Genomic DNA, 23,248 nt, shown 5'->3' with positions numbered 1-23,248 from the left:
GCAGCTACTTTGCAACTGAAAACTAGTCCTAATAAAAATCCCATTTTTTCTGTGCAACGTTATCGGCAGACAAACAATTAGTTGAGAAAACTGCCATCTAAGTACTCTGGTAAGTTAATCTAATGTCTAAATTAATCTTTAGAATATATCCATGCTCTCAAATGAAAAAAACGTCTGAAGAATGTAATTAAAAGTATTCTCGTATTAGTATCAAATGCCACATTATTGTAACAAGAGGGACTATAATGACTTTATCTCCAAAAGTGATATGAGAAAAAAGGTTAATAAAAAGTGACTGTCCTGATTATCCTCGACGATTACTTAAAGTGCTTCCCACAGAAATACCCTGACTTTTGCAACTTTTTCTTCAAAATCTCGGAGTTTTCTCCGACGTACCCTGATCATCAAAATTTCCTGACTTCTAGGTTTTCCCTGACCTGTGAACACCCAGAGTATTGAATAAATTCACTGTAAAATAAATTTTAAAAAATGGATAAAAAGTGTTAGTAATTTAACGAAGCAAGAGACAGTGGCTCAGCAAAGACAAATTTCCACGAGATCTACTATCGCAACCGAAGGTATCGCGTTACCGTCAATTACTATTTGATTTATATCGACGTGGAAGGTAAGAATGATCTTCTAGTCGAACCTTGATTGTATCTTGGTCGCCGTAGCACGTGTAAATGTAATTGCGTACAGTGAACTGGTCAAGATCCAGTTCGAGCACAAAGAGGCATTAGCGATCCGACTTGTCATTCAATTAGTTTGGCGATCTGACAAACAAAGGCCCCCGACACACTAATCTAACACCAAATTTTGAACAGCACGCTCTTTATTTTATTATCAATCTTTTTCAGACTCTTCGTCGTATGACAATTTTAATAAACTAATCAGTTATTGCGAGGATGTATATTTATTACGTCAGTGTCGTAAACTTAAATATTTCATGAAAGATATAGGAGTATCGAATGATTTGCATAGAATCCATAATCGACATACAGAACTGCAATCATAGAGAAAAGTAAGAAATGAACGTATGTAGAAAAAATGAGGGCACAAAAAATCTCAAACGACATTCATTCAATCATCCTCAGCTTCGAGGTTCCTTAATATTAAATATATATGTTATATTGACCCTACCACCAGCGATCAATGATTGCTAAGTTCACCAAGAATTCGTTATAATTGATTTACACCCGCAGCTAAAACAGACATTTGGCAGTTACTCTAGCAGATATAGATTCATAATAAATACAAAAAGGTTCCCTTGCTGGTGGTTTGGGTTATTTTTTGATCAAGATAAGGTATAAAGTCAGGTGAATGCAGTAAGAGTATTTTCAAACCAGACACCCGGTTTGTTAAAATCCGTTTCGTTTTTCTTAAAATTTTAAAATATATTCCAATAAAAACTGCGCAATTGGATTTAAAAGAGCAAATAACTGCAGCTGTTTAAAAAGTATTTGTGAATGACTTAAATTTATATCTTTAAAAGTGATTTGTGAAACTGAGTGACTGATTGTGAATAGTAAGCATTGTACACCTTACTGAATTTACAATATAAATTGAATTGTACACGATACAAGTCCTACAGGACGCATCATCACTTGGCTTTTACGGGAGCTTTCTTTGCCTTCTTCGCTGGTTGTGCAGCTAAATTCTCTTCAAATGTGTCAGCTGTAAAGTCTTGATCTTTTGTGGCCTTGACTACGGCCGCAGCAGCACGGGTTTGCCGCTTAACCGTTGGTTGTGCATTACGCTTCGTTGGCATTTGTGGTACCGGATGTCGTGGCATTGCCATTTTTGGTGGAGGTAACCTTGGCATTGGACCCATAGGTAATCTTGGAGGCCCATGCATCCTTGGAGGTCCTCCCATTCTTGGTGGCATCGGCATTCTGTGCGGAAGTGGCATACGTAGTGGACCACGTGGATGTGGCATTGGCGGCCCCATATGAGGTGGCATAGGTGGCATGGGCGGCCTAATTCCCATTCTGGGTCCTAACCTGGGGCCGAATCTGGGACCGGGTGGTGGTAGAGGCCCAGGAGGCATTGGATGTGGAGGTAATCTAGGTCCGAATCCCGGTTGAGGTGGTGGACCAAAACCAAATCGAGGTGGGGGGAATGGCACGCCATTTGCGAAACCACGTCGGGGTGGCCCATATCCCGGTGGACCCATCATTGGACCAAACGGAGGATGTGGCGGAGGAGGCCTTCCTGCCGGAGGCCTTCCTGCTGGAGGCTTTCCTGCCGCTGGCTTTGTAGCTGGCTTCTTTTTTGCTTTCTGCTTCTTAACGCGAGCGTTCGGCGCCGGTGTTAAAACCACCTTGCTAGTATCAATTTTCTTACCGCAAGGAGTTCGTTTTAACTCGGCCACATACGTCTGACGTTCTATAGGATATCCTCGTGCGTCTTGGAAGGCTAAAATGAAATATTATCTATCACGAGTGGTAAATTTACTTTGCCTTTCTCAAGGCAACGGATATAATTAGAGTAAAACAGTAATCTTGAAATTTTTCCACGAGAAAAAAACTCTTCAAACTATTTGGTACGTGCTTGCTTATAAAAACATGAGTGCAGGGCATTTACCTTTTAGGGCGTGTGAAAGCTTCCAGCCGAGTTGTTGTACGAGGTATCTGTAAAAAATGGTCCACATAAGAATCAAAGCGGTCAGTGAATCTCAAGAGAGCCTTAGACTAATCTTTGCTAAGGCTGAATTGACTGTCGACAATGGAAGTATGAACAATGAGTCTCGGGGATTTCTATTCCCATTGCATAAGACCACTGAACTAATACTGGCTCAACGATTAGTAACAATTAAAAAGCAAGATCTTTGCATCATACGCATAAACGCTTACCGGCATATGAAATATCCTGTTCGATTGATCCCATGAGTACAGTGTACGCCTATAATTTGATCTGAAATAGAGAACATTATTCTCATTTATTCGCATTGATAATATAAATACAAAATGTTCTGGATTCAGGGGTCATAAATTGAAACCTTATAATGTTCTCGTCGTTTAAGACAAGATTTTATTATAATATTATCTTAAATTGCCATCGAAACGTTTACAACGTATCCGCTACGATTCTGTGGCTGAAAGTGCGACCGGGTCATGCGGAGGACCCCTTGTGAATCAAGGTTTAATGAGAGTAGTCGTGTAATAACAACCGTGCACCTACTACTTGGTTTCAAGGCGCCGCAACTTAAGTACCATGGACTCTTGGTACATCGTTTCGTACGCTCGAGTATCCACGTGTAAATTAAATGGCGATTGCATGCTCCATAAGAAGTTCCGTTCATCACAAGCAACACTAATAGTAATCTCGAAGAAGAATCAAGTTTCGCAAAAAGACTCATATTAACTCGCATGTCGCACGCGTTAAAGGCTACGAAGTGCGAGTACCTAGATTCTTACATATGAAATAAATAAATTATTAATCCTCTGATAGACTTTCACTCTCACAAATTATGACTTGAAAACATTTCGCCCCATTTCTTTCAACTCCTACAAGTCTTGTTTAAGATGGACATTTCTAACATGGCATTTCTAACATTTCTAAAATTTAACATTCTACTTTACATATCAGGTAAAGAGTTGCTATAGTATATCTGAAAGTGAGCCTGAAGGTTGAGGTTATTTCATTGCCGTAATTGCAGCAATTTACGTGAAGGGTCAGTTTATATAGCTGTGCAACGCTAAAGAAAGTCGTAGATGTCACGATACGGCAATTGTCGACAAAAGTAGTATTTGGAGCGGTTCAAGATGTGGGTGCAAAATCTTTGAACTTTTTATCAGCATATTGTAGTTATATTGGAATCTTGATTAATTTACAAAACCGCGCATATAATTACATTCTACTATAAGAAAAGATATTCTGATTTTCCCGAGTTGACCATAAAAACCCTCGTTTTATTTACTAGAATTATCACTATTGAATTATTAAATGTATTTTCAAGGAGACTTTAGGAACTGTAGGTAAGAGAAAAGACGCATATACTTCCTAATAATCTAATAATAAAACGAGTTGCCTTCGTTTATTCGTACAAAATGCACAACGTCAGTCCATTTCTTGTCCACTATCTTTCTCGAGGTCATCTCGCTACCACTTTGCATGTCGAGTAACTTAAACCTCGTAGAAGATGTCCGTGCAAAGCTATTCTGGGAACTCGTGGCATCTAATGCGAATCTGGAGCGTGCTCCCCGTCGAGCAGCGGCTGGTAACAGCAACAAATGAGCCGATCTTCAGAGAGATTACCCCTCGCAACTGCGACCTACCAACTATATATTGATTTCTACAGCCGTCAAGAAATGAAGGATCTATCTATAAGATCCCTTCAAAGACTTGGAATGAAGTTCCTCTTACATTTCCGGGTGAATTCACTACCGATATGAGTTTTCATCTCTAGTTTCCAATTCAACTTAAGAACTTGTCTTTCAGCATAAGTACATTTCTAGTGATAACATGAAGATCTTAGTAGATCGAAGAGATATTCACAAAAAGGATATAGATTTTATTTTTAATTTACTGTAGCAACGATTTTGCTTGTTTGGGTTAACGATGAACCAACAAGTCTATAAGAGAAGGTTTATGAGAATGTCAGGGCCCACTAGGCAAGGGAATCAGAGCCCACCAGTCACTTGCGCCGCAACAAACGTGTTAAACACTAAAATCTTCATAATAACCCATATATCAACGTGTAGTGACCATATGTATCCATGACGAGCCCATACTACGTTTTATGTGTCGCTGTAGGCATAATAAAACACAAGATCCTCTTTTAAAAATAAATTACATAAGTAAAGGAGGGTAAAGGTAGTTTAAATGTAATCCTAGTTACGCGAGTAGAAAAAATCCAATGCAATCCCATATGGATCCCAAATTAAGTCCCAATAAATGACTAGTTATAAGACGAATCAGTACTAAAGTAACAACTTGTCCTTAAAAGTTAAAAAAAAAAGTCTAAATAGGGGCAAAAGTACTAGAAAAATGTCCAACTTACGTCACATAAAAGCTAGCAACCTATCTGGCTTTACGTTAAAAATCACGCCAAACCTCCAGATTATTGAAAATTTTTAATAAATACTATAAAATTATAAAAAAATTTTATACTTTCTACATTATTATTTTTTTAATCAAGTGTGTGTTTAAAATTATTCCTATTTCAGCAAGATTTTTTGGGGCATAAGTTCTAGACGTACATGTACAAAAATTGAACTCTTCTAGTACTCTTCTTTGTACCGATACTTTTATGTGGCTTTTTCGGAATCCCAACGAATTCCAAGTAGGATTTTTAACTCAAGTATAACACAGAAATTATGAGAAGTACAAAAACAATTGTTATGATACACTTTAGAAAATTATAAAGTTAAACAAATCAAGGATAACAGATTTCAAAATAAATCTTCTCAAATGCTTACTAGTTAATAGGGTCTTGAAAGCAGGTTAAGGGGCGATCCGTAAAAGTACCGCAGAATCATACCACCCGCTGTTGAAAAACTGAGATAAAACATCGCTCAACAGGAGCCAGTACCTCTGGCAAGATAATGTTCGTCGTTTGAGAATCGTGCTCAAGAAGTCGGCACCATTAATTAAGAACGATACTTCCATTAATTCGAATTAGCCATTTTACCCCGCATTGAAGATGTGCTCGCTTCATCAGCTTATCCTGCTGCAGAGTCGATAGCAAACTAATTCTAAAGCCAAACTTTACGAAACAATAGCGGCCTTATCGCTGGATCACGCTTGATAGAGTTAAAAACGAACAGCTCGATCCGATTCGAACTCTTGCGAGGCGTTGCACATCGTTATCGATCACGCGGCTCAAGATGAAAGCAAAGAATCTCGATTGCATCGTAAAGAGATAGGTGGAGCTACCGACAGAAAGGTAGCAATATATGCGAATTCCACGATGGCATAAAATTAACACGCTTTCGGTTCAACCATTTTTCTCTAAGCATTTTTAAAACGCCTGTAGATTAAACGCTCAGTGTTAGAACACAAAGGGCCTTTAGAAATACATCTATCCAAGTAATCAACTCAATAGAGGTGAGTGGTATTTATTAGCTCTAGCACAGCAAACTGAATAATGCATGTTGTTCCTTAGTTAAGTAGTAATTAAATAAATAAAGCAATTTGATTCTACTACCTGTAAACAAATATTAGAGTGCATTAATATCCTCTCTATAATTATGAGCAATTATCCAGTATGTACTGCTATCCAGTAAATACAAGTTTCCCATATTTCCAAGCAAATTTTTTGACAGTCGGAGTATCAGTCCGAAAATGTGATAACATCATTCCTTTGAGGCTGCAATTTGGAACTAGTCGACATTTAAATCGAACTCCTGAGGGCTACGCTCAGTGTTAACTCCGTTCACTTTGATCAGTTTCGAGCTACTAGAGTAGTCAAGGAGTATCCTGAAGCGACGTGGTTAATGTGGCAATATGATATATGCAAAAAAGAACTGCTCAAACAGTCCCTGGTGCAAGAGCGGCAGACTCTGCTAGTAGCAGACGTTAACTCTGGTGAAAATATTGAAGAGCCGCTGAAACGGAGGACGTTAACGTCTGACCGTACGCCGGGTACATAAACTTGAAAATATCGCCGCCCTGAGAGGATCGAAGGGATTTCAAGCGACCGATTACTACAGTCCTAAATCAATCGAACGATCCAAATTCTACTTTGCATGCTTCAATTCTCATGCAGAGAAAACGATTACCTTCTTGCTCCGTGTATTGCAATCTCCAATCTCTAATATGAGCTTCAACAAAACAAAATAAAACAACAAAAAATTAAATCAATATCTCATTCTTTTTGGAACTTTCAATCGATTACTATTATTTACGAGAAAACGTGGGAGCCTAGTCAGTAAAAATTAATGAATACTAAGTACCGTTCAATTTCAATAAATGGCGCTCGATTGCTTTCTTTTTCTCGGAATGCATAGTGACTCATGTTGATGTTTTTCGAGAAAAACTGCGTGGGAAAGATGCGTCACTGCCTTAATCAAGATTCAACGGAAAACCATCAGAAACTATAATTTCCAAAAACCCTACTTGAAAAGATTTTCTATACTATTCCTCTCTTCAACGTTAAAAGTCAAAGCAAGGATAATTGGAAAGGGGAAATTTGTACCTACCTAAAGAAAAGAAGGTTTAGACAAGATGGTGAAGAGGAGAACGAACAGACAGACGAAACGAGAAAGAAGAAAAAGAAAAGGAACATTTATACGCAAGGGAACTTTCTTCTTTGCCGGTTGATAAACGGCGGTAGATAATTAACAAAGCTGGGTGTATATACGAGCCCATAAATGCGTAGGCGAACCGTGAGCTTCTCAAACTGAAACTTGAACTCTGACAAGATTCATCAATGACAAGCACAGTGGCCGAAAACTTTCTTTATTTTTGGGAAATCAAAATATGAGTCCGAGAAGTGTCAGATAAAATTTGAATAGGAAAAACGATTTCACAAATAAAAATGCACACTCACCATCTCCGCAAACCGCCGTGAAATTCTCCATGGCTTTAAAAAACCTGAAACAATGAAAAACACGTATTAATTATAATAATTGTGAAAGGCAATCGTCATACTTAATTATAATATTTATTCTAAACAGTATTTTATACCAGTAGTGATATAATAATAATCCATAAACAACAGCCGACTGACACCTGAATAGAAAAATATGAGTTCCGGATGCATAGATGATCCACAGAATAGTCAATAGAGAACCGCTCATAATAATTTACGGGTTGAACTTATGCGTCATCATCCCTTTTTTTTCTTGACCTCCATAGATGAGAAGAAATGACAGAAAGAAAGAAAGAAAGAAAAGGAGAAAGAAAGGAGGCTTATTAATGGATTACGCATATGACTAACCAATAAGTTATCTCTCGAGATATATTCTCCTTGGGCATTCCGCAGAAATTCCAAGGACATTCCGCGCGTATTAAATCCACGTTCATATCTGCGCCCGTGGCAAATGAGCCCCAAGAAATATTTTGGATAAATATGGTAAAAAATTTAATTAGTGCTTGTTGAAATCACACAATGCAGCAGTATGCGCAAGAAGATACCTTAACTGATAGCTACTTAAAATTCAGAACCACTATTCCTATAATTTTCCAGCTATTTTAATTTTCAAATTTAAACCTTCAAAACTAAACGATTTCCTATATATAAAATCTTTTACTTCGCCACTTTATAATCGTTCAAGTATTAAATGGCTCATCTAGTAATACTCCATCTAGTTACACTCCACCTAGTTATATAACCAGGGCTGTCACAGACTAGTGTACTTTTAAAAGGCGACACAAGTGACTAATTTGAGCTCAAAAATAACTAAAAGTGACTAAAGTTCACACAAAAAGATGCCTGTTTTGTCCACAGGTACACTTATTAACTTCAAAATTTCGATTTGATTGCATTTAATCGGATTGCTTTGAAAAATTTAGATGAAATTCTAGTGCTAAATTGGGAGTGAATACCAAGATCACAATTTCCAGAATGAATTTTACAAGTCACACAAATTGTAATTCATTTTATTACAAGCTAAACAAAACTTTCACACAACTACCGTATTTATAATCAAAAATACTTTACGATAGGAATCAGAAAACCGGAAAATCACGAACTAAAATAATTTAAACTTTAATATTAAATAGAGTTTTCACACTATATATTATTCCATATATAATTATATATTACTAAATTTTTCTTCTCTTTTTTAAAATAAAATCTAAAATATCATTTTTTTCTCCACTGTCTTCTCGGCTTTATTAATTTCTTCTCGTTTTTCTTATAATTCTTTCCGCAATTCTCTTACTGCTTTTTGATACTTTTTTTTCGAGAAAAGAAGAATGACATTGGGGATTCACAGAAAAAGACCACCTAATTTTTGTTTTTAAAGGATAAAGGATTTAGTCAATACATTTTCAAAGCTTATATTTTAAACTAATAGTATTTTAAACCCATAAGAACTATGGGAACAGTTCGGACGTCATTGTTAAAATTGAAGAAAATATATTTCGCTTTTGGTTATTAGAAAGCGAAGTCTATTCGTAAATTGAAATAGTACTAGTACAAATACATATTTATTTTTACTTTGCATAGCTGTGTGTAACTTTTATTAATTACTAAGTTCACAATTTCACTAGATAGTGAACAAGACAACATACAAGCCACGAAAACATTGTCGATGCCATGATCAACTAAGAAAATTGAATATCAAAATACACGCTATGGACCGCACAAGACGCACAACCGAACCAAGCGTTGCTTAACTTCGGTGACCGGATGAGGGCCCATAAACAATTTTTGTTAAACAAATGATTTTGAATGTTTAAATCTAAAAATTATTAAATATTGACTTTGATAGCCCTCAGGCCATCAGGGCAATCCAGGCGTGGTCCCTCATAACAATGACATGCTAATCCATAAGGAACCAACATGAACTTCCCTCATAATTGGCCTAGCAGTTGTTCTGACAGTAAAAGTCCAATTCTTAAAAATACCTTCAATAATTGTCTCTTCATCATTTTTAAGCATATTTTAATAAACATATATGTATATTAATATCTGTTTTCAATAAATACACATTTTTATATCGTATTCTTACTTATTCTTTGTAAAGTAAGGCTGAAGGATAACCAGCAATGCCCCCTGCGGGGACCTAGTGAAAGGTATGAGGTTTCAAATTTCAACTTCCAAAAAAATGTCATCAAATTTTTAACAAAAATTCAATTTTGCGTAAGTCCAAACTGATCAAACATCTAAATTTGTAGTGTGGCAAACAAGCAGGGTTGGTAAAAATAATAAATATACCATAATCCCTCGCAGATTATGCCCTATTGATTGTCTTCATGGGCGTCTGACGCGGGCCAACATTCCTTTCTCTACATTTCGTAAAATTTAACTATTAATACTTTAAAATGAAATAAATATGTAAATCTAGGAGGGTTCAAATGATAACAATATTGTTGAATTTCAAACACAATAGACTTGAAACTACCTAACTTTTAAAGTTTCGACCTAAAATTATTGAATTTATATGCATGAAAAATTGTTTTACTATGAAGGCCACAATTTATAAATTACACTATTCTGCAAAATTTATATTTAGAACACGATTTAGAATCAAACCATTTTTTTTATTATAATCTACAAGTATTGAATTTTTAATCCCTAGAAAAGTGAAGCGGGCAGGTTTTAAGTAAACATTCAAAATTGTATCTTGTAAACGTTGTGAATTAAACAATTTAAAATTTATAAGAACAAACAAGAAACAAACCTGTCTTATAAACATTCAGAAACGCCATTATTAGGCCTAATCGATCAATTTAAAATTAAAAGTGTTTTAAACTGCAAAATTTCGCAATGGAATCGCAGTCTAAAAAAAAGCCCGGTCATTTCCTGGTTTTCTGGTTTAACGACAAATCTAATATAGTAACAAACAAAATTAGGATTTGTTTAAATAGCACATTGAAGCAGCCGTATGCCGTATACCCCTTTCGGGGTATGCGTGACTCACTTGGTTGGGAAGGAAGTAATGTGAGGAAGGGATATACAATTTTATAGATTGATCCAGAATACTCGTGTAAATTTACTAAAACAAAGCATACGTTTTCCCATCATGAAGATTATGACACCACGATAAATCGTAAAAAAACTTTCTTCCTATAGTTCCCCTTCGCTTCAGATCGTTCCTAAAAAATCTTGGTTTCATTCACTGGAAAGATTAGGATTGGTGGGATGGTAAGGTCAATTGGACATTAATATACCGTTTTAGAGCTCTCATCCCTTTCTTCTTCGACACATCCCCTATAGCAGCAATTAATCTAACGTGGTTATAACCACTAACTCAGTTCGACTCCTTCATTCCCTTCGACCCTTGAGAGTCCAATATCGTTCGGGTAGGAGAAGAAACACCTATAGGCTGGTATGTACCTTATATGAGACCGCTTAACTCATAATGACTCACAATGCGAACCTACCAGACAGCTCGCACCGCTTCGTTTCACGGTGCGAACGTGCCGGTACTTACAGAAAAGATAATGCTTTAACGAGCATGAAAAAGAGCGATATGAATGCAATTTCACTTGACAGCATATTTAGAATCAAATCATGAGTCATCCTCATGATTCTAAACTCCTGGAGATGCGGGGGGTCCAGAAAAATACGCCACAATGCGGGGGAGAGCAGTTTCTTTTTTACAATTTTGAGATAGAGGAGAGAAGTTAATGCAGAATGTTACATCACAAATTGGAAATATAAATGAGAATAACCATTTGTTGAAATTAGAAAAAATTGGTGACTTTATTTTACAAGTTAAGTCTCTAAATACAGGCTTCTAACTCCTTCCTCTATTTCACACTTTTCTCCTTTATTACGGAATTCCGCTTTTTCCCTGTTTTCAAGAAACTTCCCCGATTTCTCGTTTTTTACTTAAATGCGAACTGGGTTAATAAACACAAATGAGAATATTTAACTATTCTTGGTTGAAAGTTAATTACTTTTAATTGAAAAATCAACTACTATATTTCTGGTTCGCAATTCATTTCTTTCGGTTAAAAATTCGACTATCAAGTTGAAAAATCAACTAATTGGTTAAAGAGGAATTACTTTCTTAAACATATATTGTATTGGTTAAAGATTGAGATTTTTTTTAAATAGAGGAGAGTACCCAAATATGAGATACCAACTCTGTTTGGCGTGATTTTAGTTTGTCATAAGAAGCTCAAATAAAAAATTTTATTAAAAATTAAATATTCATATTTTCGGGTTAAAAATATAACACTTATGTAGAAAATTCGTATTTTCTGTTAACAAAATCAATCGTTTCATTCAACACTTGTCTCCCGCAATTTAGTTGAAATATTGGTTCTGTATAGACTACAAATTTATTCATGGTCGAAAATTCAACTTCTCTGTTCAAAATTAGTTTTTGTGATTTGGAAATCCAAAGAAATAAAAATATTTGTTGAGAATTGCACAAATTTGATTAAAAATTTAGTTTTCTTTGTTTAAATGTTATTTATTTTGTTGAAACTTCAGCTACGTGTTTAAAAATTGAAGTTTTGTGTTAAAAATTGAAGTAAATGAAAATTCGACTATTTTCTTTTTAAAGGAAACCGCTCTTTTATTCCAAAATTGAAAGCATTGTTTATATTCAAATGAAGCGTTTTTCTTTTGTTTAATTAGCTGTATCTTTTCTAACTTCACGGAAATCTCAACTTTACTGGAAAAAAGAGGGGAAAAAAGTGAAAGGAATATTCATGTCATTAGTTACATTAGGGCACTTTAAATGTATTTTTTCCGATGCAATTTAAAATATATTTATTTGTCAAACATGTATAGGACACATAAATTCATTTTTTATGGGCGCCTGCTAATATATTGACTTTTTAAATATATTAACTTTCGAGAGCACCTATACGTACCAGTTACTAGCTTACATTCCAAGAGTTCGGATCAAATGATATATAGTGAAACTCTTCTATAGCGCCGATTTTGGAGCGGACGGTGGGTGAGAACTAACTCATTATAGCACGCTCCGCTTTTGTTTGTTCACGCCTGAGTGATCGCCTAAGTAACAACCGTAGACCCCATGTACCCCGCGCAGTCCTGTTACACCTACTTCCCGCGCGGCGTCAATTTTCGGAAGGGCTATAGAAAAGAGGGCTATTGAAGGGTGTCACTGTATTTATTTATTTTGGAAATTCAAAAATATTACTATATTTCACTATAGGTTATTATAATAATTGCTATTTTATTATAATTTAGCATTTTTTCGTAATTTTTCATGCTATTATCATGAATTACTTATTTAAATCAAATAAATTTTGCAGTCTGTGTGTGACAAGTTTCATGTTGACAAAACTGTTTGCCAATGTTCATTGCTTTAACAGGTTTATCTTTGTATATACAGTAGATCGACAATAGATGATGATACGATTTGTGCACATGAAGAATTTAAATGCGAGAGGGCAGTGAGAGGTGATGTATTAAAAGCGCAGAATGGAATCTATTTCATTCTTGAAAAATAATGAGAAAGGTAAAAAAAAAATTAACCATTTTTGTTGAACTCTTAGACGAAAAACAATCTGTACGCTGCGCGGACACATTCTTATCGATCGCAAGTTTCAGCGCGTCTAGAGTGCTCGACTTTTTGTTCTTGCGCTTTGCGCTCGTTGTTGTATTTAGCTCACGCTGCATGCTGGATCTTTATACTTCCACCAAATTTGTGCACAGACTTCTTAAAATAAAGGTAAAAGTATCGACAAAACTCTAATTTGGTGATTGCGAATTATCTTTTGTTAAAACTCCGTTTATTTATCATGATTAATTTAATATTTTTGTTCCTTATTAGCGCTAAATTTTATTCTTAGCTGCCCTGAAAAATGTATCGTTTCAATAAATTTATATTTTTACAATTTATTATATGCATTGGTATTGAAACAGACGTATTTCCACTGCCTTGTTCTTATAATTTTTAAAATGCGCAACCTATAAAAAATTTTTGTCATTAAAAAAATTAAATTTTATATATTCAAAGCTATTTTTTATTATTAAAACGAAGCTTAAAATAAAAAATAAACGTTTCATAAAAAAATTATTAGTAGCGAATTCGGAGCTCTTTTCCGGGTGAAGAAATTTTGTCTATTCTTTTCGTATTTTGTGCCTGTCGCCCCAAACATTCAACTTTTTTTTACTTTTAATGTTGTTTTTTAATGAATAAAAAAAACTGCGCTTCATATAAAAACGTGAATAACAAATTTGTAGATTGTTTTGGATGCACCATTTTTTTAATTCATCTTTTTTTTGTATCTTGCATAGTTAAACCACGAAAAAAAATTTTGGATTTTTGATTATTTTTATTGTGATCAAAATTTGAATTTTCGATTTGTTGTTATGGCAGCTTAGTAGGCGGCGGGGCAGTTTTTCCTTTTCTCCATGACCTTTTTTTTATTCATAGGGGCTACGTAGTCGCCCCCATTGTTGGGTCCCCAACCACGCCCCTAGCTACCCAGTCCGCCACTGGTGACGAAGACGAAAAAGGGGGAAGGGGCAGTATTAACACACAAAAGTATTCCTAATCCTCTCATCTAAAACTTCTTTAAGTCTTTCCCCTGTCGCCACTGAATTATTGACTTTAACCAAGATAATAAAGAAAAATGTAAATCATGACGATTTTCTTATCGAATAACTTATAATTCCTATTTTTAATTTAATACTTCCCGCGTCAACAGACAAACATTTCATGTTAGATTCCAGACACTAGAACCTACGAGTTTCTTTTCAGAAAAGCTGCGTCGTTTACTAAATAGGTATACAACAAAAAAAGGGATGCGAAGGGCAAGGACGCATCGATCAGAGCGATCAGAGCAGACGCCGTCAGCATCTCAAAATGAAATATCGAATAGCGGTGGTAAGAAAGCTATAAGTCGCGGCGCCATGTGAAAAATGACGAACGTTAAATTAATTTGACTCGAAATTTGAATTACAGATTTGCCGCGGATACGTCGGGGTGTCAATGGACACGGCGCTTCGCACCATGTGCCCAGTGAAATTCTCGTCCAATGAACTAGTGATTGACCAAAAGAAAACTTTTATCCCAACGAACAAGTCTCCTAGGATGTAATATCCACATCCGAGCACAAGTTCGGTTTGATAAACACCAATATTTATGGAACTTGTCATCCATCAATATGGAGTTTACTCGAGAAAAGTCTGCATTAATATACACAAAATCTCGATTTTCAGAACAGCTCGGAATGTCGAAGAATAAACAAAGGAATAAAATAGAAGTAGCAGATTACATTTCAGAAATGTCACTCGAATTATTTACTCAGTCCTGAGAACTAGAATGTTTTAAAAAAAATTTGGATTAGTGGCATAAAAGTATGAAAAAAGTTGTATGAAGTTTCGAAAAATTCGCCAAAAAGTCAGATGAAATTTTTTAAGATATTGCAGAAAAGCAATCAATAATTCAAATATTATTATTATTATTATTGTCTTGTTAGGCTGGTCCATTAAAGTCACGTAACATTGCCGTAAAAACTATTGCAATATTATAATCACTTATATAATCACAATATTATAATCACTTTTTAAATGTCTCCAAGTATTCATGTAATTCTACAACTTTTTACCTTTAAAACACTTGATTTTTATATTATTATTATTATATATTATTATTTTATTATTATTATTATTTTCATTGAGTGAAGTTAGTTCTAGGAAGGAAAATATCGTTACTCCTATTATTTCTTAATTTAATCAAATATATAAATTACACAAAATGTATTTGTTTTATTTCGCATTCGAATTTCCAAGGCTTTCAAAGATTGTTTCCACGACAATTTTTTAAACAGTCTAAACCTCACATTCACATTCCTATTCCACAGAAATTAGAGATTTTTAGATACAGAAACAAATTTCATTAAAAAAGAATAATCGCATAAAATAAGACTCAGTAAATTCTTATTTTGAATTATTTTGAAAGCTAAAGAAAGCATCTTTGATAATCTGAAGACTTTCATATTGGAATTTACTTTTAATTTTTAAAATTGAATTAAAAAACCAGAATAATTTTTAAATTGAAAAATTCAAAATTCTTTGGTTCGAATTTAAATTCGTCCAAACTGTGCAATTTAAGAATCGAAGACTTTTAATACTTGAATATTCAAAATCTAAATAAAAGCCTCAATACTGGAATCATTATTCATCTTTATATAAATCAAAATTAAATAACTCTGCACTGAAAATGTACACGTGTGACAATTTCTTATCAAATTCGATATTTAGAATTTTAATAGGTGAACAATTTTAATTGTTTCTTAAATTCATTGAATATGGTTTGCTCTACACGTAGAATTACTCAATTTTGTATATTATAATTTTAAATAAATTGGTTTTGAAAAAGGTTTAATGTTTCATTTAATGGCCGTTTTTTGTTTAGGAATTGGAATTGTACACTTTTAAACGATGTTTATTTAGAGATTGTCTATATTTGATACCTTCGAATTTAAATTTATTTAAATTTATAAGGCTATTTATTTGAAATTACGCTATTTCGAATAATTTATCTCGAAATGCTAGCTAATTTTGAAGGTTTGGCAATAAAACGACCTATTCAACTTCCAAAACTTTCGATTGTAAGCTATACAATATTGACCATTTGGTTTGTAAATTGTTATATATATACTTTTCAAATATTTATAAAAGTTTTTAATATAGAATTATTCCGTATTTGATTCTGTAATTTTTTAATTTTTTTACTATTTCATATTATAAATCATTTCGTTTTGAAGAACTTAATTTTAAAATTTAGGCATGGTGCAGGTATACAGTTAAACTCACAATAACTCTATTCATAAAATGGACAAAAAAGCATGTATAACTTTAACGAATTTTATTTAAAAAATCTTAAGTGTAGAAATAAAGAAAAATATTAGGTCAAAATAGTGTATTACAATAGGTATATTTATTTGCATATTTCTATTTCCCCTTATATTTTAGACAGAAGTCGTAACAATGTAGTTCTCATTCGATTTTAATTAACTATAACTCATTTTGTTTCTTAAACAATTCTTCATAATTCTATCACTAACTTTTTTATCAAATATCATTTCGAAAAGTATTTTTAGCGTGACTACTGAACAACTAAGAATGTAGAATAACTAACAATAAAAAAATATATACATACAATAATTTCCATAAAAATGTAATTCATAGAATTGTGAAAAATATTTTAACAAATAAAATGATTTATTGATAATTTAGTGTATGTCTTTATATAACGTAACACTTAGGGAGGATTTACAAATCTGCAAATAATTACATTTGAATAAACTATTATGATTTAAACTATTCTTTTATTAAATACGGTTTTTTTTTAAGCAACGGTAATGTTGCAATTGTCGATGTTTAGAATCAAGTTAATGATTGAGTCACTTTTAACTTTATTATCAACCCAGAAAATCTTTAACAAACCGAGCAAAATGTTAAAAAAACCGGGAAATTCCTAGGACTTTTGCCCTGTGAGACTTTCCGTGACCACCCTGTTTGCGGAAGTGGCACTGAGGGTTAAGCAAATCTTTTATATTATTAGCTTGATTGTAATCATTAAGATTCTTGGAATAGGCTTTGCGCAGGACTCGGTCGAGGACGTACGAACCATACAGCTTGTCGAGCATCGGACGAACGTGGGTGTTTGGCGCCTCACTAGCGACGTCTTTATTCGCCAAGACACCGAACATAGGTTTTCGCGTGTTTTCTGTCTTGTATTGCGAGACAATGCTCATATATCCCGAAGACGTAAGGAGATACTTTTTAAGGCAGCTCTGCGTAGAAGCAAAAATGCAAAAGGACGCAGAGAGGGTTAATGTTTCGATGGCATATGTCCAATAATAATTCGAAAAGTTACGGGAACCATCAGTGAAACTCAGAAAAATGATATCTTTCATCAAAACATCAGCTTTCTTTTTCGAAAAAAAGTGTCTAAGGTTATCAGTCCACGCGTATCATCAACTGATACGCGTTGACTCGTGGTGCATGAGTTCCCCTTAGTCAACGGTCGGAGTTGAACCCATCTCAAATATTTTGACGTGCAGCATCTCGTTCCCTTGGATGCCAAAAGAACCGAAGAATGAGAAGTGGGAAATATGGGAAGAAATGTTTTCAGACGTGATTGTGGGTGGTAAGCCTGACGTTCTCTCGTATATATGTGGGCCACAGCGCGCTAGTTCGTACTTCCGTAGAGGTTAATTCAAGTGCGAGAAAGAATCAAGGGAACAGAGAAGGTAACCACTTCGGACTTAAAGAGTAACGAACTTTTAATGAAAAACGCGTGCTTCTTCCTCAAGTAGGACCACCCGAGCGATTTCTTGATTACATATTCGCGCTTTTTCCTTCTCTACTTACATCTTCGTCTGCACATTGTTTACTTTCTTGTGATATTAAGCAGTAGAACGAATTAAATCAACATTCTTCTTGGACTAAAAATCTATCGGGAATCGGTTCTCTATTCACTTCATCTTTAAAATTGCTGATCAAGCAGGGACAAGCCAATGTTTGACGATACCCTTTTCTATGGAATTTGAATCGAAAGTTTGAAGGGAGAATGGAGAGAGTTCCGATATTACCAAAGCGGATTCATTTGATGTGCGTGGGTCACCAATTGAGAAACAGTTCTTGGCAATGTTTGCCGAGTATTTCCATGATCGATTCCAAGTTCCTGACTGTTCAGTGTTCACTGTGCAACGAGTAGAAAGCACAATTATACAAACCGTGAGACTATTCACCTACGTAGGATCACTAGAAACATGCATTAAACATTCCCAAACATGAATATGGCCTGGCAGTTTCATCATGTCATGTCCGATCAGTAAACAAACAATTCTTTTTTCAAGTGTACTTCTGGAATGCATAAAGTCAAATAATTATTATGACATTAAGAAAATTCGTAGTTTGCTTGAGACAATACCAAAAGAGAAACTTGAACGCCAATAGTTATCAACACGTACCCGCATGAGCATCTTATCGAATGCTCGTATTTATAAGCTAATTGATAGCCTGAGAGAGGTTTTCAGCAGTAGGTGTGAATCGAAGGGGGCGCAGTTGCTTTGTGCGTACATGATGGCCTTCACCAGATTGTGTTATGCTAATCATTGTAATAAAGATGACACCTTGTACCAAAGATTTCTGGAAAAGGCTGAATAATTTGTGGTCATTTGAAAGTTTCTTTCCTGAATTCGAAATCTCATTTCATAAAGGAACATGGCTTGAACATTTTCTCGGTTATTGCACAATCGACGGAAAATTGTGAGCTTGTTTTCCACGTTCCCGTGGAGCAATTGCTTTCCATCGAATTTATTACGTCCTGCGTATGGGAATCTGCGTTTATGGACCATTTCGACCGAATTATTGCAGGCTCGAGCAGTTCGTTAAATTAAATCAAGCCCAGAGCATATGAAATGGCATGTGCGGGCAAGACGCGTACATGGCGCGTTACGTACGCACTTTGTGGTTACGACGGACGCGTGCGCTGGACCAGGCCACACACGCTGTGATATTCAAATGAGCCTCGCGCACCTCCGACAATTGCGCCGCTATAAACGTCGCTCGCAGTTTCATGCGCGTCTGCTTATTTCAGATGATACGCCGCCTCAGCCGCCGCATTAACGCCTCGCCTTTTCTCGACAAGCGCTCGTGAGAACACGCTTACGAGTTCTTGCCTGTGATTCACACAACACTTTGTCTCACAAGACCAATAACTGTATTTATCAGCAGAAAAATTATTGGCGAAATCAAATAATTTCTGGAATTGTCACAATTTAGAGCCAGCAATTGGAGTGACATGTCCGAAATCTAATCTGATTCTTCTATTTTTGTCTATTGACCTGTAGCATCTTAGACCGAGATAAGGAGGATAAAGCCTGTGCCAGAAAAATATTAAATAATACACTGGAGGCTGGATTGAAACAGGCTGGATTGACGCCTGCCGTGAATTGTTATGGTGGCGGCAGCAGCGTAGCGGAAAAGCGAAATGCGCGGGTACTCACGTGCGAAGATTGCGTAATATTAGGAAATGGTTTACACGGCCCTGACTGTTTACGTTCGGACACTAAATACACCTAAATCTTTTGGATAACATAAAAGTGAAACGCGTCTATTTAAAGGCATAAGTAAGATACGAATGCGAGAGAGGCAATAATGTACTTCAGAATTGTTCCGCATTATATTTTTAAATTTGAAGGTTCTCTTTGAAATATTTTTAACGTTGCTAAAAGAGTCTGGTTACAAAATTCGACGACTCTTCCAGGATTTCCAGGCATAAATTTGAAAATAATAGTAATCTAAAAAAACTCTGAACTTTTTAACAAAGTTAAAATTCAATTTTTCGATCGCAAGAACTAATAAAATTATCTATATTGAAATTTATCGAAATTCAATCAGTTCACGAATTTCTTCTTCACCTACTTCCAGTTCTTTTTGCTTTTCTCATTATTAAGACTCTGAAATAGCGAAGATTAAATTAGTTCCAGTAATTTTTTAATAATTCCATGACTTTTCCAGAGTTTCCAGTTTTTTCTTTTTAATTCCATGACTTTTCCATATTTGTTAAACACTTTTTTTTAATTTTATGTCTTTTCCTGGTCTTCCTGGTCTTCCAGATCTTCCAGCAACCCTGACTTTACACGTGGTGTTCCACAAGAAAGTGGCCGACTTTGTCGACTGTAGTTTAGAAGATATTCGAGGTTTAGTGAACAAGGGTAACAAATACCGAGTTTCGCTTTTCAATTGGAAATCATGCTTCAATTAATGGCATTTTTCGAAAAGTGGTGGTTTAAAGCTCCTATAAGTAACTCTATACCGACAAAGTAGGTCATTTTCTTGCGGAACGCCAAAAGATTTTGAATTCGAAAATTTAAATATTCGGGAAACATCAAACTGAGTGAATTACGAAATGTAGGCATTGTAGGCATTCAGAAGTTTTGGCAATTTTTCTCTACACAAATGCAGCGTTAAATTGCTCACTTGAGGGACAGATCGAACAAGTGTCAGTTGACGGTTAATTCTGTAATCATGATCATCGATGACAGTTCTATTCGAGGGTGATGTACATTGCCTCTTGGCAGCACGACAGGGATCAAGATGGAGTAGCGTGTTAACCTTTGCACGGCGCCATACCAAGAACCTACACGCACGCACGCATCACAACCTCCCTCTCTCCTCTTATGTCTCGTATGCAAAACAGGTCCGCGGGCTGGCCAGCCGGCTAATTAACTGCAATAAACGTCCGATGATTTACAGAACGTTGGAGCACCGTTCGCACACCCTCTCCGCCACCCTCACTTCTCTCTCGCTGTGCATTTCCTCATCTTTCTTTCGTAAACGCATTAAAAAATATATGTTTGTAGTTGTGCGCTCGATAGCGATGGACCGAATATCCGAAAACATCCAGCAGCATAAAAAAATGGTTAAGACTTCGTTAATTTTGTTATTCTTTAATTTACTGAAACCTCTTATTCAACGATGATCAATTTGGCATTGGACTGAATAAGAGGAGAAAAAAATATACGAACACTGCAGCGCCGCAACTAAACACATTTTTTGTAAGTTGATCCGAGTTTCTTAGATTATTATCAGCTGTTACGGTTGACCATCAGACATGTGTGATTTACAGTCCGGATTGAGACATCTCATTTTTTCATCATAACTTTCCTAGCTCAAATTACGTTAAGAAAAAAATTAGCCTTGTGTGTGTGTGTGTGTGTGTGTGTGTGTGTGTGTGTGTGTGTGTGTGTGTGTGTGTGTGTGTGTGTGTGTGTGTGTGTGTGTGTGTGTGTGTGTGTCTCATTTTTATCCCATGTCTTTAGATTTACCGATGGTATTACAAGTGTTTTCTTAATGTAAGAACAGGCCTTAGATTTATTAGGTGCGAATAACAGGTACGTACATGCACGAAGCAACTGTATACTTAGAATCCTGTTCAGTCTGGCCACTAGACTAGCCTCAGTCAACTTATCTTACTTCCATGTTTTCCATGTTTATGCATTGATAAGATTTGTGCGATATGTACGTAATTGGAGTATTAAACAGAGATAACAAACTGCACGGTTTTGTAGCTGATTTTAATTACATGAAAAATGCTCTGTAAATGCTGCAAAACAATTTGTAGACATGTCAACTTTCCAGAGCACGGGCAATTGTGATAAGACTGATTAACGTTCTCACAAGGAATACGGCTAATTCTTAGCTTTTTACGTTATTCAGGCAATGCACCATTGCACCATGGTTATGAGTTCGATTCCAGGCCAAAGTTAACTTTTTCGACTCACTGGTCTGCTTACTCGCTCGGGTATCATGTGTCTCATTCAAGTTATTTTTCCAGTAAGAGTTTATCCGAATGTACTCTTATGCTAATGCATCAATAAGAGTATCTATCTTACAGATTACAAGTAAAGTTTTTGAGAAAAAAAAATGAAATGCGACTGACATTAAGCTAGACAGGCGGCTTACACAGATCCTACAAGAGTTGCACGTCGTGTTTTGCTCGCGCGCGCTCCAATGATCGCCGAAGGGCGCCCACGCCACACCACCTATATTTGCTACTCGTATGCGATCAGATGCCTCGATGGCAATACAACTAAGCTACCTGTAACGTCGAGGTTATTGCTACTTCAGCAGCATGCTACACACCATCATCATCACTTCGCGATTTGAATCTGCTTTGCACTTGGTGCAAATCAGCTTATTGTCATGTAGGTGCACAAATGTCCACATGCGAAATATGATACCATCACATATGTAATACTCTAAGAACTCTAATAGCATTTACACTCTCACATTTTTTCTCCTTTTCTTTTTCAATTATTTTCGAGTACTTACTTTTTTACGGCATCCATCGGAGGTACCTGTATTCCTGGCACCATAACTTTCTCGTACTGAACTCCAGCATCGGTGAATTCCTGAAAAAAATAATTGAAGGTGCTATCAAACTCAGTAACTGTGACAATAAATATTAAAATAATGATGTTGGACGTCAACAGCTAGGAAGAGATATACTTTCACCAGAATACCTCATTTCCACATATACATATGGATAACCGTAACTGAAAAGAGATTTTTTACTTCTCATGACGGATGACGTCCCTAATTATTAAAGCCGGTTATTACCTTGGCGATTATGTTGTCGCAACGACCACTCTACACCTGGTTAAGCTAGACCACTAGACACATTGAGATCAAAAAGTACCTATTCATTTTGTAGATGTGGCGCAAATGATCTTCTATTATGGAAAATGGCAAATGAACGGAACTTGCACTTTGCAGAAAGTTTGTTTTAATTAAAGCAGCATGTAACATTTTTAATTTAATAAATTGTATCTTTCCCTTATGAAGTTACATTTAATAAAAATACAGGGATCTTTCATATTTCGTATGACAAAGTTGTCAAGTCTTAATTAAGGAAATCGAGAAACAAGATAAGCACAACGATGATAAATCTAAGATGAAAGCCGAAGAGTTTATTAAAATCGAGATAAGCCTGATTGAAAAAACATACTGATCTCACTGATAATATCTCGAGGGCCTTAATATGTGATCCTTTGTTTTCATTGCATGACTCTTCCTATTTTAGCTGTTGCTCCTCGAACAAGAATTAAGAAAGGAACACGAAGAGTGCCATTAAGTAATAATGCTCCAATTAGGCGAGTTAAAGCGAGTTATTGTGCCCAGAGA

General features: G+C 35.5%; 1 protein-coding gene across 1 annotated transcript in view; it reads right to left on the bottom strand.

The window, feature by feature from the left end:
• Window positions 1–814: 814 nt before the first annotated feature.
• The window catches only part of LOC117174706 (formin-like protein 3), a 45,847-nt gene continuing 23,413 nt past the window's right edge, over window positions 815–23,248 (bottom strand). The window contains exons 5-9 of the mRNA XM_033364013.1: window positions 22,397–22,476; window positions 7,493–7,536; window positions 2,853–2,913; window positions 2,584–2,630; window positions 815–2,415 (exon numbers count right to left, since the gene is read on the bottom strand). Of these exons, the coding sequence (XP_033219904.1) occupies window positions 1,601–2,415; window positions 2,584–2,630; window positions 2,853–2,913; window positions 7,493–7,536; window positions 22,397–22,476 (1,047 nt within the window). The 3' untranslated portion in view covers window positions 815–1,600. The remainder of the gene's footprint in view (window positions 2,416–2,583; window positions 2,631–2,852; window positions 2,914–7,492; window positions 7,537–22,396; window positions 22,477–23,248) is intronic.

Source organism: Belonocnema kinseyi, chromosome 6 (assembly GCF_010883055.1).
Source record: "Belonocnema kinseyi isolate 2016_QV_RU_SX_M_011 chromosome 6, B_treatae_v1, whole genome shotgun sequence".
NCBI classification, from domain to species: domain Eukaryota; kingdom Metazoa; phylum Arthropoda; class Insecta; order Hymenoptera; family Cynipidae; genus Belonocnema; species Belonocnema kinseyi.
The sequence above is the reverse complement of the archived record's forward strand: the minus strand, read 5'-3'. Positions and strand labels throughout refer to the sequence as shown.